Raw genomic sequence first — 16,111 nt, 5'->3', positions numbered from 1 at the left:
AAACTGCATTAATAAGTCTAAGAATATATTTAAGTTACTCTCATACTATATTGTAACTAACCAAAATAATGAATAGTCGATTTTATACTATTTGGATTTGTATGTCTTCACAATATATTATATTTTGTTTGACTTAATTACATTCGTTACCATTTTTTATTTAATAAATTACAGTTATCTATCTTACAGGTATAGTTAGTGTAATGTATATATATAATTAGGGGTGATGATTTGTATAATTTCACTAAAATTTAGGAGTCTCAGTGTAATTTATTAATGTTTTGTTTAGTGTACATTAGATTTTAGAATGTAAATTGCACAGTAGAAAACTATAAATTATACGTTTTAATCTATATATATATATATATATATATATATATATATAAAAGAACACTTAATAATGTTATTGTTATTCTTTATGCTATGAAAATTAAAACTAAATTCTTTTAACCATTCAAACTTCAAAGAGATTGGAATCTACTTGCCATGAATAAAAGAAAGGCTTTCTTAATTGGTGTTCTAAGATATAAATGTAACCTTTAGTCACCAAACTCTAACCTTTTTGAAGTGAAGAAAATGATCCTAATAATGCCCTATTAGGTTTTGGGTTTATCCAACGTCACCTATACACATATATAAGGTAGCATCATAAAACCATTATTAGCTTGTATAATTATTCAACAATAATTCTCATATAAAAATTATAAAAACAATATTAATCATTATTACTATCTTAAAATTAAAAATTACTTATTGATATTATGATTACTTAAAAAGTCATAATTATGTGTATATATCTTTTAATATTGGCCAGCTTAAATAAGTTCTGATTATTCATATTAATTGTTTTTATTTCTCACGATAACAACTATTTTTATTTGAGGCACTTCGAACAAACATAAAAAGATAAAGTAAAAAAATACATGTCAAGATAATAACCTAGTTTTGTAATATGTTATTTCATCATGTACCATTTTATATTTAATTATCGTTGAATTTTATAAAAAGTAATATAAATTAATGGTGATGATATAATTAAATGAAGGCAAGTTTAAGGTAAGTTTTTAATTTTTTTTTAAATCAATGCAGAATGGAAGTGAATTTTCCTCATCAAAATAAATTTAAATTCATATCAATAATCAACAAGGTATTTATATAATGATATAAGACCTCACTAAATCTATAGAATGATAAAAGAAAAATCAATAATTCAGTTCATAAGAGTAACACTTGTAAGAAGAACAAACACGATCACACGATTAAAACTGATACCACCATTTGAAGGAGGAACACATATGAGAAGATCCATTTAGGTCACCGCATCTCCACCATATTTCTACTAGTTTTCTTTATTTTTAAATATTGATTTAACAACGAAACAATTTTCTTTCAAGAATTGTCTTTTTCTTTCAAGAATTGTCTTTTTCTTTTTTCTTTACCCTAAAAATATATTCATTCCCGAAAATCTAGAGGCGTTGTTTCTGTTCATCCCTTGGATTTTCTTCTTCTCTCTTTTCCTCCTTTGTTTCCTTCTCTATTTATCTTCACTTCCTTTTTCACTCTGTAGCTAGAAAATTCAATTTTCATGTAGCTACTACTACTACTACTGTGTTTGAAGCCACATCAACTTATTCGTCTACTACTCTTCAATAACTGGGTTACTTTTTGGTTCACCAACCATGTCTCAAACTAACTGGGAAGCTGATAAGATGTAAAGTTCAAATTTTTATCATTTTTGCAACTTGGGTTTTGCTTAAAGCTCAGTTTTTTCCGTTCCCTTTGTTGATTTGTGTTCTGGGGTTTTTCTGATTTTAGTGATTTTTGACTATTTATTTATTCTTGTGCTTTTTATCTAATAAAGGTGCAGTTTTTTTTGTTGGGTATGTTAGGGTTTGTTGTTCTCTGCCAGTTTTGCAAAGGAAGTTGCTAATTCTGGGCGATGAACTTTGATGTTTATGTAATATTGCACTGGGTTTTTGTTATCTGTTCCATGATATGATTTTTCATTTATGTATAGTTGCAATCTTTTCCCTCTCTCAGTTCACTTGGCTAATGCAATCTGATTTTTCACCGTGAGATTTTTCAGGTTAGATGTTTACATCCATGATTACTTGGTGAAGAGGGATTTGAAGGCTTCTGCTCAAGCTTTTCAAGCTGAAGGAAAAGTCTCATCAGACCCTGTTGGTGAGTGTTCTAAAAATGCGCATTATAAAAGAAAGAATATAGATTTGATGGTAGCATTTCCTTTTTTCATACTTCCATTTTGGTTTTGTCCATTTTATCGATTTGATTCCTTTTTTGTGATTGCAATTTGTAATTGCAGCTATTGATGCCCCCGGTGGTTTTTTGTTCGAGTGGTGGTCAGTTTTCTGGGACATATTTATTGCCAGGACTAATGAGAAGCACTCAGAGGTTGCTGCATCTTATATTGAGGTTGGTTTGAAAATCTGTTCATTGTCTTCATATTATGTGATCTTTCATGCTAAATCTGAGTAGGGTTCTGCAAAGTAAAGTATTACGGCAAATTAATTTACATGTTGGTTTGGCTACCTGTTCCTTGCTTTCTGTATTCAGTTTAGCTTATAAGCATTACAGAAAGTTAAGATCCTTTCTTCAGAACCAACTTCTATTAAATATTTTTTGAAAGATGTTTCTTATTGTTACTGTGACTAGCAGTATAATTTAACAGTACATTGTCTTGTTTGAGCCAGTGTTTAGTTGTGTACTTTATGCTATGTTGACCATGATTTTGAATGTTTATCAACTTCACCGGATAAATTCAGAAAATTGCATAAAGAGAACAGTTTTTATGTTGTCCGTCAAACCTGTCGTGTAAATGCAACCTTGAATGCTTAATTGCACAAATATAGGAAAAAGTAAATTTGAGGAGTTGATCACCAGGGTACTTAATGAGCCTCTAGGCCAGTGAAGTGTCTCACTTTGTTATAAATTCTTTTGTCTGGTTTAGTTAATGATATTTCTCCTATTTGTGATGAGATCTTAAATTTGGTTTTCATCTCCATACTCAGTTTTAGTGTCTCATGATCAGTCTATTTCCCTCTTATGCTTGTTAGAGGCCTTTGAGAATACGGTGCTTGACAAGCAAATTGCTCAAGACAGGACTGCTTTGATTGCTTTATTAAATTTCAGAAGTAATAGGGCATATTGTTTTAGCCGAGTAATTAGAAACCTGACCATTTCAGTTTGGGTAACTAGTTTTTGTGATTATAGCTAATCAATACTTGTTTTAGTAACTTTGCTGCCCTTATTATACTGGGGTCCACATGTTTTCAAACATTTCCAAGGAAGAGAAAATAATACAGAGGTATTCGCGTATTGCTTGAAGTTTTTGGTTTGTGAAACTCCATTTGCAGACACAGTTAATTAAGGCAAGAGAGCAACAGCAGCAGCAGCAGCAGCAACCACAACCCCAGCAGTCACAACATCAACAGCAGCAGCAACACATGCAGATGCAACAGCTCTTGATGCAGAGGCACGCACAGCAGCAGCAGCAGCAACAACAGCAGCAACAGCAGCAGCAGCAACAACAGCAGCAACAACAACAGCAGCAGCAACATCAGCAACAACAACAGCAACAGCAGCAACATCAGCAGCAGCAGCAACAACAACAGCAGCAGCAGCAAAGCAGAGATAGAGCTCACCTCTTAAATGGCAGTACAAATGGGTTAGTTGGAAACTCTGGAACTGCAAATGCACTAGCAACAAAGATGTACGAGGAAAGGTTAAAATTGCCCCTTCAGAGGGATTCTTTGGATGACGCAGCAATGAAGGTTTGGAAATGTTCTGATCATTTAGCCATAAAGTGAACTGCTGTTTTTACGATACACATATTCATTGTTTCTTATGTTTTTTATACAGCAAAGATTTGGTGAGAACATGGGCCAGCTGTTGGATCCAAGTCATGCCTCAATATTGAAGTCAGCTGCAGCTTCTGGCCAGCCTTCAGGGTGATTTTTTTCTCAACAGTTTTTTTTTCTTATTGTTTTTAGTCTTTCTGTAGAAAAAAATAGCTTTTCTTCATTTATCCATGGCTTAGCTAATTTTAGTTTAATCTGAAGTACTATGGGTTGAATCTTTTTCTAATGTGAGACAGTAAAAATGATCATTTTATGTTCTGGTGTTTTCTAGAAGGGTCTGCTCCCTCCATGCCTTTGAAGAATCAGCAAACATCTCCCTATTAAAACACATTTCTTTTTATATTCAATTGGCTTAGCATCTGGCATCCTCTGTAACTATGGATGTTGACTTTGTAAGTACCAACTTTTTTTATTTCAGGCAATCTATGCATGGTGCTGCTGGTGGGATGTCTCCACAAGTCCAAGCTCGTAATCAGCAATTGCCGGGGTCTACTCAAGTATGCATTTGTCCTTAGAGTGCTCTTATTTTTTTTGTCTTGGATTTCTTATCAACTGTTTTTCATTGGCTTGCCACTTGGAATCAGGATATAAAGAGTGAGATTAATCCTGTTTTAAATCCCAGAGCTGCGGGTCCTGAAGGATCATTGCTAGCAATTCCTGGTATTCTCCTTCACCCCCTTACTGTGGCTGATTTGTTTATTTGGAAATTTGTTTGCTGGAGGTTATGAGATTTAATTTTCGTCTAGTCTGTTCTGTGTAATTTACGTAATATTCATGGTTGGCTGAGGATGTTATGGGACTTAAAAACGGGTGGCCCGGTGCACGAGATTCCCACCTAGTGAGGTCTAGGAAGGGTAGATTATGCACTCTTATCCTCATATGTGAAGAGGTTGTTTCCAGGATTTATACCTATGACCTTCAGTTTACAAGGCAAACAACCTTACCGTTGTGCCAAGGCTCGCTCTCTCATATGATGGATTTAATACTATTTTTAATGACATTTTATCATTATCCTTACACAGGATCAAATCAAGGTAGCAGCAATTTGACTCTGAAAGGGTGGCCACTCACAGTAAGTAATCTTTTTGCTTTAGAATAATTTTAATAAATGCCACTTATGGTAGATATAAGTTTCCTTCTTCACTTGTATTTGTTAACCCGACAAAACCTTATCTGCTAGAAATAGTGGTCTGAAGTCTATAGCAATCATTGTACTGAGTTCTTTGTCATCCGAACATCTTTAATTGTTGAAAGTAAGCAATTGAGTAATTAATTTTCACTGTTAAGCTTCTTCTGTCCCTTATTAGGGTCTGGAGCAACTACGCTCTGGTCTACTCCAGCAACAAAAACCTTTTATTCAGACTCCTCAGCCTTTTCATCAACTTCAAATGTTGACACCTCAGCAACAGCTTATGTTTGCCCAACAAAATTTAGCATCACCATCTGCCAGTGATGAAAGTAGAAGACTCAGAATGGTCTTGAATAACAGGAGTATGAGCCTAAATAAGGACGGTCTTACAAATTCTGTTGGTGATGTAGTATCAAATATTGGATCACCTCTTCAAGGTGGTGCCCCTCCGTTTGGTCGTGGAGATACAGATATGCTAATGAGGGTGACAGTTTTCTTTTAATTATTTCATCTTCAGTATAGTTCTTACATGATTTGTTAATATAAATTCCATACATTTACCAAGCATTTCAATATTGAAGTCTTTTTTATGTGCAGTTGAAATTAGCTCAGTTACAGCAGCAGCATCAGCAACAGCCAAACACTAATCCACAGCAACAACAGCAGCAACAACTTCAACAGCCTGCTCTTTCGAATCAGCAATCTCAGTCTTCAAATCATAACATGCATCAGCAAGATAAAGTCGGGGGAGGTGGTGGCAGTGGCACTGTGGATGGTAGCATGTCAAACTCCTTTAGAGGAAATGACCAGGTCAGTCTTTTCATAGTTGCCAATACCGCACTTGATCTGTTAGAATTAGCACATGTTTAACATGATTCATGTGTTGCTGGCTGACTCACAAGAGCTGATTGCTATCTAATTATACAATTGAATTTAAAGTCTAGGAAATAGTTCACCGCATGTTGTTCTTATAAATGTAACATGATTTAAGATTTGATGTATATAAATACAACATGCCGATCGCCTATCACTCATGCATGTTCATTGTGTTTTCTCCACACTCATGCTTTATTTCTTGTGCCATTGAGCAATATTTCTCTTCTGGCTTGTAAAAGAACGTATAATTATTGACATATATAATTGCTAGCGAACTTCTGAGGTACAGAATTAGAATATTTTGTTGAACATATTGAAGTAGCAATTCTTCTTTCTGAAAAGTTTGAGCTCTCACTCCAGTTGCATGATTAAAAATCTCCTCTACCTTCCTCTTTGCTATATCGTTGCCTAAAACTAGTAATTACATCAAGCCCTAACTTTCTTTTATTCCTCTTCGGTCTGTGGATGTCTATAGCATGCTTCTTTCCTTTTATGGCTGGTCTCCTTATAAAGTTGTCTGTTATATTAACGATGTGGGAATCTCAGCTTGAACAGCTTGCTTGTTTATGTTAATGAAATTTCAATGTCTTGCCATGTGATGTTGAGAATTATTTCTATTATGTCACGTGATTATAAATTTTTGTCCTTGAATTTGGTAGAAGTCTGATTTATGTACTTTAAGAATAGTGTGGAACAGGTTCCTAACATGGTTTTCTAATGCATGTTAAGGTATCAAAAAACCAGATGGGGAGAAAGAGAAAGCAGCCTGTATCTTCTTCAGGTCCTGCCAATAGTACGGGAACAGCAAATACAACTGGCCCATCACCAAGTTCCGCACCCTCAACTCCGTCAACTCATACGCCTGGAGATGTGATATCAATGCCAGCCTTGCCTCATAGTGGTAGTTCTTCAAAGCCTTTAATGATGTTTGGCACTGATGGCCCTGGAACTCTTACATCACCTTCAAACCAGTTGGTCCGTGGCTTTTATGTTTACTTCAATCGATTGAAGGAATGATAAATTCCTCGTGTCTAGACTCATCATTCAATTTTGACTGCGGGCTGATAATGTTATTGAATTGCAGGCTGATGTCGATCGCTTTGTGGATGATGGATCGCTTGATGAAAATGTTGAGTCCTTTTTATCCCATGATGATACAGACCCTAGAGATACAGTTGGTCGTTGTATGGATGTAAGCAAAGGTGCAGTAAACACCATTTTTAATTTATCATAAATTTGGCTTCTTCTTTGCCTAAGTTCATCAAGTGTATGCCCGATTTTCCCTAATTCCAATGCAAAAAATGTATCTTTTTCTTCTAATATATAACTCCTTGTGGTGATGGTAAATTGTGAAGTAAAAATCTGAAGCAGGAATTAAAGACAACTTAATGACTTGTGTGATATCTTCTTCTTCTTTTAGTCTCAATTTTTTGTCCATGGTCCTTCCTTTTATGTTTTGCTTTGACAAGGATATGCTGTTTTTAGTATAGTTTACAAGGGGTGTGCTTCTTTATCTTTTATATGTGGATCTGCAATGTCTCTTTAAGTCTTTCACCTACATAAAAGGCAGTGACTCAGACCTCAGAAGCTAAGGGCATGATTTCATTTTACTTTCAGGTTTCACATTTCCTGAATTGAACTCTGTACGTGCAAGCACAAGCAAAGTTGTATGTTGCCACTTTTCATCTGATGGAAAATTACTTGCAAGTGGTGGCCATGACAAAAAGGTTTGTCTAAGCATTATTCTTGTTACATATAGTTTATTCAGTAATTTCTTTGTTCATCTCGTGCAATTTGCTTGATTGAATAACGAATTCAAGAACTTTTTTCTTCTCCTGTTCATATATAGAATAATATGATTATGACCTTAACATCCTGTTGATTGTTTTATAATACAGGCTGTTTTATGGCACACGGATTCTCTAAAGCAAAAAGCTACTCTTGAAGAGCATTCATCTTTGATTACTGATGTCCGTTTCAGTCCAAGCATGCCTCGGCTGGCAACATCTTCATTTGACAAAACTGTCAGGGTTTGGGATGTTGACAATGTTAGTTATATCCATAACTTCTAATGCTGTAATTATCTTATCATGGGATGAGCTATATGCATAATTTTTTTATTGCTAGATTATATTTTCTATGGTTTTATTTATACTTGTACAAGGTTCCTAAAAAGTTTATCCTTTTATAAATTATTGTATTATAGATGTGAACGCTAGCTCTATTTTTTTGCTGGAATGTTTATGATTTCAGGCTTGTATTGTTTGTTTGCCTTTTATCTGGTTGTTGATGAATTGTGTTTTCAATTGTTGGCATTCTGCTTGTACTGAATATGTAGTTACTATGCAGCCTGGGTATTCGCTACGGAATTTTACAGGACATTCTGCAGCTGTTATGTCACTAGATTTTCACCCGAATAGAGATGACCTTATCTGCTCTTGTGATGGTGATGGTGAAATAAGATATTGGAGTATAAACAATGGCAGTTGTACTAGAGTCTCCAAGGTAGAATCTTGTGATTATTATCTTTTTATAAACATTGTTATCCATTGATAGAATTAAGAGGAGAAAGAAACCTCCAATCACTAAGGTGTATGTGAGACGCCAGCAAGGCCATAACCGAAAATAACTAACTTCCTAAAGGTAGTTAGTTAAGAAAACTATAAATAGAAAACTAGGGAGTAGTTAAACTCTACTTTTTGGGAAATTGTTGGTTAGGGTAACTGATTTCAGGGAAATCAGAATTTGTAATTCCTTCTTGAATCAATCTTCTTCTCCATTGTAACATTTTCTTCTATATTCAATAAAATACGGATCTAGGGTTTCCTGATCCTTGAGGTATTCTTTAAATTCCTATCTTTTTCTTCTTCCTATTCTGTGCCAGTTTAACATCCATTTATTTTTATATACATTATTATTTTATTTTACATGCATATCTCTGTTTCCCATTACCCACACATAAATGAGCTTTATAGATATTTGTATTAAAGTGACTGTATTCTTTGCAGTTTATTATCTGACAATTTTGTTGCTTATTAGGGTGGTACTATCCAGATGAGATTCCAACCTCGTCTAGGGAGGCACCTTGCTGCAGCTGCGGAGAATGTTGTCTCTATATTTGATGTTGAGACACAAGCATGCCTATATTCATTAAAGGTTGATTTGCATAACTTTTCAGAAGTTTATTTGTTGGAACTTGGGTGTAAACTAATTGATTTTCAATGACAAGCATCAGACGAAGTTGCCGAGTTAGCACACTTTTTGGTCATCTCTGCTTATTAATAATCCGGCAGGATTGGGTTAGTGATGAGGGGTTTGGTAGTCATTAGGTTATATGTTCAAATCTCATTGTCACTATTGCACCAACAGAAAGAGAAGTAAGCTTAAAATATGATCTGGTAGTTGTTTAGTCGAGAAAACAACTTGTGGGTCAATTTTTTTGTTAGCGACAACACATTACATGATGGCCTAAAATCGGGATGGATGGAAGGCACATTCACCCTATAAAATATTCTACATAATGGATCATATGTCTCTATTTATGCCAGTTTCTGCCTAAATTAATTTTGCAATTTTATTCAGTGTATTTATTATATATATTTGGGTATACATGTAATTCTAGAGACACTTAAGAATTATACATACCCAATTGGTTATAATTTATAACTTTTTTGACTGTCACAAAGCTGTGTTTCGATTAAGAATTTGCCAGTTAGTTGCTGTTTCATCCTGACTATGGTAGTTTTCCGTTGTCTTGTTGATTTCAGCAGTAGTATTACATTTCCTCATTTAGTAATTGAAATTCTGTAATTTTCATACTGTCACATGAGCATCACTAACTTTCTTCATTGGAATGTTCGACTATGAATTAGGGACACACAAAGCCGATACATTCTGTATGTTGGGACCCTTCCGGGGAGTTGCTGGCATCTGTGAGTGAAGACTCGGTCAGAGTTTGGACTCTTGGAACGGGGAGTGAAGGGGAGTGTGTACATGAGCTCAGCTGCAATGGCAGTAAGTTTCACTCATGTGTTTTCCACCCAACATATCCTTCATTGCTGGTCATTGGTTGCTACCAGGTAACTCTAAATTCTTTTCCCCTTTTCATTTCTTTTCCTTTTTATATTAGTGATTTTGGTTGTGTTCTCCATTCTTGCCTTGCCTCCTTTAATATGTATTAAGAAACATAGAAGAGGGTTTTTGGAACAAAGGGGTTTATGTGAGTCTAAGGTTTTGATTAGAAAGGAGTCCACTCTTGAGGAGAACTGAACCTTAGAAATGCTGCACCTTATACAGATCATGGATAGGTGTTTTTAAATACTACAACAACCAAACTTTTTCTCGGTTATCATTTGACATTATACTTGAGGCGTAGAACATGTTGCTTCCGGACTATGACCTAGCATTAACACTATAACACTAACATGACCTTCACCTTTTACCAGCGTGGTTCATATTGTTGTAATTTGGTCTTTTACGATCTGATCTGTACATGTTTTTTCAGTCATTGGAGCTATGGGACATGAGTGAGAACAAGACCATGACTATTTCTGCTCATGAAGGTCTTATTGCTGCCTTGTCTGTTTCAACTGTAAATGGTCTAGTTGCTTCTGCCAGTCATGACAAGTTTATCAAGCTCTGGAAGTGACCTCATCGCGTCTCCATGCAAGTAGGTTTCGGTCACCGTTGTTCACATGTTTGTAGTTTATGACCTGTTTTCAGTTCTTCATCGACCCACCTATGTCCTTTTCCTTTGGAAGTGTTTAATTTTCAATGTATCTTTAGCTACTAACCTTTGTAATATTGGCTTCCCTGTTATTATCACCTGTTCCATAATACATTTTTCTTCTGAGACTCGTGCTCTTGTAGCATGGACTGGTTATTCTGTAACCTTTTTTTTAACCCTGTAATACATTTTCTTGTGAGATGGATCCATTACTGTTGTTATTTTTTAACACCAAGATAGCACAAAAAGAACAATACACTGCAACATTGTCCCACCTACTAGAGTCCGGTAAAGGTAAATGTACTTAGTCTTACAAGTGAAAAAATTATTTCTTGAATTTAAATCCGCGATTTCTCATAAGGTAACATGTTTGCTGTTGTGTCATAATCACCCTTTGTAACTAACAAGGTGTTGATCTAGTGGTGTAAGGCTCTGCTAGATCCCTAAGATGACCAAAGGGTTAAGGGTTTGATTCTTGGGAGCGGCATTTGTTGGGAAGGGCAGTCACGAATTTCAAAAGGAATTAGTTCCTTACCCAAAAAGGTGAGATGATATTTTTAGTAGTACAAAAAAAATCACCATTTGCATGTTATATGATAAAGGAAATAAAAATTGAGTGGCAGTTTCAAGTTTTTTCCTGTATGAAGGCTCATTATGTACCAAACAAAGCACATGATAAATTTTTGGTTAGTGCCTAATCTTTCTGTATTAATTTAACAAAGGTTGCCAATAACTATTTGTAGTAAACAGGACCATAAAACTAACTTTGAGTAGAAGCCTTTATACAATTAATTAAATAAGCAATGTTATCATTTCATCCATATTTTTTGGTAGTAAAACATTAACATGATCCCTACTTTTTCTAAGGGGATAATATTAGCAAATAACATGAACACACAAGACAATGGCATCACTTGGGTTTCAATAATACAAAGGAGCTTCATCTCCTCATGTGAGATGCATTTAGAAACTGTAGCATAAGATATTTTTAAAGTTGAATGCACTTCACAAAATTAATTTATCTCATGTATCATATATATGTTAGGCTTTAAACATCACATGAAAATATGAAGAAAAATAAGATGATATCCAATAACAATAATCAGAATAAGAGAAAGCTCTTAAGCTGGTAATAAATAGGAACTGAAACACTTTCAGTTTCAGGCTTCAGAACTGGGTTCTGCTGCTTCAATAGGCTTTCTTGTCTCTTTTGCTACAATGCTTCCTTTGTTTGCCCCTACAATCATTTATTTAGCAATCAATGACAAATGTTACAGTTTCAAAGAAAAAAACAAGCTTTAACCTAAAGATTCTAAATTATGTCACAACCAACATCATTAAAATATATAAGAAAGGATGTGAATTGTGAAGTGCCTATAAGATCAACAAAAGGATGGCACAGAAAGGGATTCTCCCACTGTTGCATAATCTACCTTTGAGAGATGCAATAATAGAAACTAGGAAGTACTTATATGAAAACATGTCTTACTTATGTTTGAAGATTACCTGCTGGAGTTGATACTCGATCGCCGGGGCCTATGGCATGGCTAGAACTGCCAGTAATAGACAATCTCGCATGAAGTTCCGGTGGCAATGGCACGTTACTCGCTATACCAGTTTCATTTTCTCCACTGTGCAAGTTACTATCACTAACCAGCTTTCCAGCAGATTTTGGTGAGAATGCTGTAGACCAAGATCCACCATTTGACCCAGCTAAAGCCATTATAACATCTGCCTGTATAAATCAGAGAGCATATACAAATCGTAATAAAACATATTACATGTTTGAGCATACATCAAATTTTAGATCAGATGGAATGGCAAAAAAAATAGATGTTATGAAAACTATCACAAACATGTTCAAGTAATGTGATAATATCACCATCATCTTACCCCTCCCAAAGACAAGACAATGATCATACAGACACACATAAAATACAAAATGATTAGCAGTTTGAATGTTTAAACGGGTCGAAATAAGAAAAAACAAGAACAGGTTTTCCAAGACACCTGCTATTCAGAACAAAGAGCATATACAACATGATACACCATTTGCAAAAAGAATTCTCAACACAATCCAGACACAAAGTAACATTTGAACCTTCTCCACGTTCAAGCCAATAAAGTACATTTAATGCTTTCATCAACAACAAAACAAGCAAGAATTATATGCTTTAAACTGCTGGTCGGAATCTGAGAACAAGTCTAATACAATTTTTACTATGACTTCCACAGTTTTACTAATAGAAAGAATAATTGTTAAATCACTCACATAAGTAAAGTACTGACTAAATTTTAAAACACAAATTGCTTCCTGTGATGATTTACAAGTACAAAGTAATTGCGGCCCTTGTTTCACAAAACGCGATAAACAGACAAACCATGCAAACAATCAAAGGGCAGACCTTATGAGGGTGGACATCATCGAAAACATGAGCTTGACCTCCGTAAAAAATAGTCATCTGGCGGCTGGCAGATGTTAGCCCTTGCTGACTGCAGTCAAAAATATCAAAATGCATAAAATCAAGCAGCTTCTCCTTTTTCCAATCTAAGATAATAAAAAACAAGGGAAATTGAGCAATTATGTATATAAGATTTACCTTGGAGGTGTAGAAGACTCTGGGTCCATTACATTAGTTACGTGCTTTGGCCTGCTAACACCAAGCGGCGCGGAAGATGAAATTTTCTCGGTAGCAGTAGCAGCCATGTTTATAGAATTCAAAATTCCAGGGCCTTTGATTCCGGTTCTAGATCCTTCGTCAGCAGCTGAGTGAGAGATAAATGAAGGTCCGGCATGAGAATCCCTAATCTTGTTTGAAGCTAACTGGTGGACAAAAGGTGTCAGTTGCCCACCACGCGGTGGATGCTGCACGGAAGGGCCAGCATTCATGAGAATAGATCGTTCCCATTTATTAGCATCAACCTTAGTGCCAGTGAGAGGCTGGAATATCTGAGAAGCTACAGTTGGCTTTGTTGACTGCATCCCAAGTAACACTTCATCGTCATTTGGCCTTCTAAGCCGATCTCCTCCTCCACCTACGCTACGGAGCATCTGCATAAAAGCATAACTCAAAAATTCATAATATAGAAGAAAAAAGCAATTTTTTTCCAGTTTTCGGTTATTGAGAATATGGAGAGGAATAGTAATGTGATAATGTAAACCTTCATCAAATGTGAGCTCTGAAAGGAGTCAGGGACCATTTGAGAGGCATCTCTAGAGGTACCAATAAAAGTAGAATCAGAATTACTTCTCTTGTTTCCCACTAGTCTGTTACCAATCTCAATGCTAGAAAAATCATTCCTTGGGCCATAGAATGGAACTCCCTCAAGGTGATTCCCTACCTGTTTTTCTATCAAATTGATGAGGTTAAAAGCATTACATTCATAGAAATCAAAACCCTTAAAAGGACATAAAACTTCCATACATAAATTTTAAGAATGAAGGGTAAGTAGTAAGAACGGCCATTTATTGTATGAAGATGAAAACCCAATAGAAAGAAAGATACAACACAATGACAATAATCATAAATATAAGTAAAGAGTAAAAACTGATTAAACAAATGCACAAACTGTGACAAAACATTACAATGGCTTCATTAATTCAATAACCTTGCTTTTGTGGCATGCTTAATGAAATAAGTTAAAGAGAATTTATAAGCTATTATTATAAATTATTTTCATAAGCTTCTGAAAAGAAACCGTTCTCATTAGCCCAAATAAACTCTTATAAACTCTTACAAACACCAGTGTTTTAAACTCAGAACAAAACAAATTTGAGCATGAATTCAGTTTTCCTACTCTCTCAAAAAGAGAATGAAAATGATCTAAGCCTGCAACTTAAGAGAATTGATGGAACTATTCTTTAAAGAAAATTGTAAACTATAAATAAAAACAAATGGAAAGGTAGTGGCAGCAAAATAGAGAAGGTACCTACCCTAATAGTAACCTCACTAAAAGTTATCAATCAGAAAAATACCCCACTCACAAAGTGGATGAGAATTGATGCAAAAAAACAAACAAATCACAAGTAACCATGCCATGACTTCATAGGCATGGGGTAATGTGCCTATAGAAAAATGAGATATATTATATTTAATTATTTTCCATTTTGTGAAACTCAAACACTAATTGAAGAATCAAATTTAGAAAGAGTAAAGATGAGATTTTTAAGGTGAAAATCAAATGGGGTTTGAGTGGAAGAGTTACCAGAAGCTATATCAGAGGTAGAAGAAGAAAAGGGGCCACGTGATGCTGAAGAGGGTGAAGGTTCAGAAAGACCAAGGTGAGGGTTTTGAGGAGAATCAGAAAATTTCTTCATGCCTAGAAAGTCATGTAAAACTATGTGTTGTTGTTGTTGTTGTTGAGTTTTGTTGATGTTGTTGTTGGCATTTTGATTATGGTGATGAGCCATAGTTTCAACACAACCACCATAGCAGCATAACACTCATTTCACTCTCCATAAGCGAGAGAGAGAGAGAGAATAAAAAAGGAAAAAGGTTATTTTTTGTTTTGAAATAGTTGTGTTGTGTCCAGATTAAAGGGGGCGCATGTTTGTCTTTCTAGTATTGTGGGTATTATTGTTGTTGTTGGGTGAATCAATGTAATAAACTCACTACATAGGTTGGACATAGAAAACAGGGATACTTAAGAAGGGCCCAATTTTATGACATTAATTACCCCCCAAATATAATTTACTCCTTCTTAAATCACTCATATATTTTTTTTGTATAATTGATAGTATTTTCTCACTTTATGGATAATGAATTTGTTTTAGGTGAGTGATTATCCTTTTTAATAAATATTAATCTTATAAATCAAATCTTTAATATTTTTGTTTGTTTGGATATTCAATAAGACGTCACACTATTAAATCAAAGCCTTATGGATCACTTATGTATAAAATAAATGAGTTACTCATAAGTGAATTAACTAACATTATTGAATAGTTTAATAGATTGAGAAGTAATATAAAGGAAATAGAAGTACTATATTTAGTTTTCCATAAAATATTGGGTTCCATAACTATTAGAAGATAACATAGGACAAATTAGTCATTGTTCTATTCTGATCCAAAAGATATGTCCATCGGATAAGAGTGATAGAGGGTGTTCATTCTAAGCACTCTAGGATCTTGACCAGTTAACTAGATAATTTGAAAAGATATATCGTTGACCTCGCAAGATCCAAAGTATAGCACATAGACCACTTTTGTCATTTGTCTGTCATGTCGTTTAAACAACGCAAACTTCTACCACAAATGGCATACCACGTGCACATCACACCCATTCTCTACCAAGCAACAAAGATAGACCTACAATACAGCTACTTAACCTATCAGAAGTTATAAGTCAATTATCCATAGAATACGAATATGTCAAGGTTGTCACATAGGAAATCAACATGTGCTTGTCTAAAGCAGGTTCGGTAAGGCCATTTGGTTAGCCAAAGTAACAACATCTATAATGGAATATTCCACGTACCTCTCCATTATAAATACGGAAC

The 16,111-nt window shown here is 34.9% G+C and overlaps 2 protein-coding genes across 5 annotated transcripts; one reads left to right on the top strand and one right to left on the bottom strand.

The window, feature by feature from the left end:
* Positions 1,429 to 10,838, top strand: LOC109343709 (transcriptional corepressor LEUNIG-like). Of its 3 annotated transcripts, none has more exons than XM_019582144.1 (18): positions 1,429 to 1,711; positions 2,087 to 2,184; positions 2,324 to 2,433; positions 3,375 to 3,791; positions 3,880 to 3,968; positions 4,297 to 4,375; positions 4,457 to 4,538; positions 4,901 to 4,950; positions 5,186 to 5,491; positions 5,605 to 5,817; positions 6,628 to 6,858; positions 6,968 to 7,085; positions 7,501 to 7,610; positions 7,782 to 7,931; positions 8,233 to 8,388; positions 8,923 to 9,039; positions 9,756 to 9,962; positions 10,388 to 10,838. In XM_019582144.1, the coding sequence occupies exons 1-18, from the start codon at positions 1,680 to 1,682 to the stop codon at positions 10,529 to 10,531; spliced, it is 2,709 nt and encodes a 902-aa protein (XP_019437689.1). In that variant the 5' UTR covers positions 1,429 to 1,679; the 3' UTR covers positions 10,532 to 10,838. The 3 variants fall into 3 exon arrangements, with proteins under 3 accessions (XP_019437689.1, XP_019437688.1, XP_019437686.1); XM_019582143.1 differs by having other exon boundaries at positions 1,430 to 1,711; positions 4,463 to 4,538; positions 6,613 to 6,858; XM_019582141.1 differs by having other exon boundaries at positions 1,430 to 1,711; positions 6,613 to 6,858.
* Positions 11,501 to 15,111, bottom strand: LOC109343710 (protein TIFY 8-like). 2 transcript variants are annotated; one of them, XM_019582146.1, is made up of 7 exons: positions 15,003 to 15,110; positions 14,816 to 14,963; positions 13,772 to 13,959; positions 13,210 to 13,661; positions 13,015 to 13,102; positions 12,116 to 12,344; positions 11,501 to 11,846 (listed from the first exon to the last, which is right to left on the bottom strand). In XM_019582146.1, exons 1-7 carry the CDS (start codon positions 15,018 to 15,020, stop codon positions 11,770 to 11,772), a joined length of 1,200 nt encoding a protein of 399 aa, XP_019437691.1. In that variant the 5' UTR covers positions 15,021 to 15,110; the 3' UTR covers positions 11,501 to 11,769. The 2 variants fall into 2 exon arrangements, with proteins under 2 accessions (XP_019437691.1, XP_019437690.1); XM_019582145.1 differs by having other exon boundaries at positions 14,816 to 15,111.

This window comes from Lupinus angustifolius, chromosome LG03, assembly GCF_001865875.1.
Source record: "Lupinus angustifolius cultivar Tanjil chromosome LG03, LupAngTanjil_v1.0, whole genome shotgun sequence".
NCBI classification, from domain to species: domain Eukaryota; kingdom Viridiplantae; phylum Streptophyta; class Magnoliopsida; order Fabales; family Fabaceae; genus Lupinus; species Lupinus angustifolius.
The sequence above is the reverse complement of the archived record's forward strand: the minus strand, read 5'-3'. Positions and strand labels throughout refer to the sequence as shown.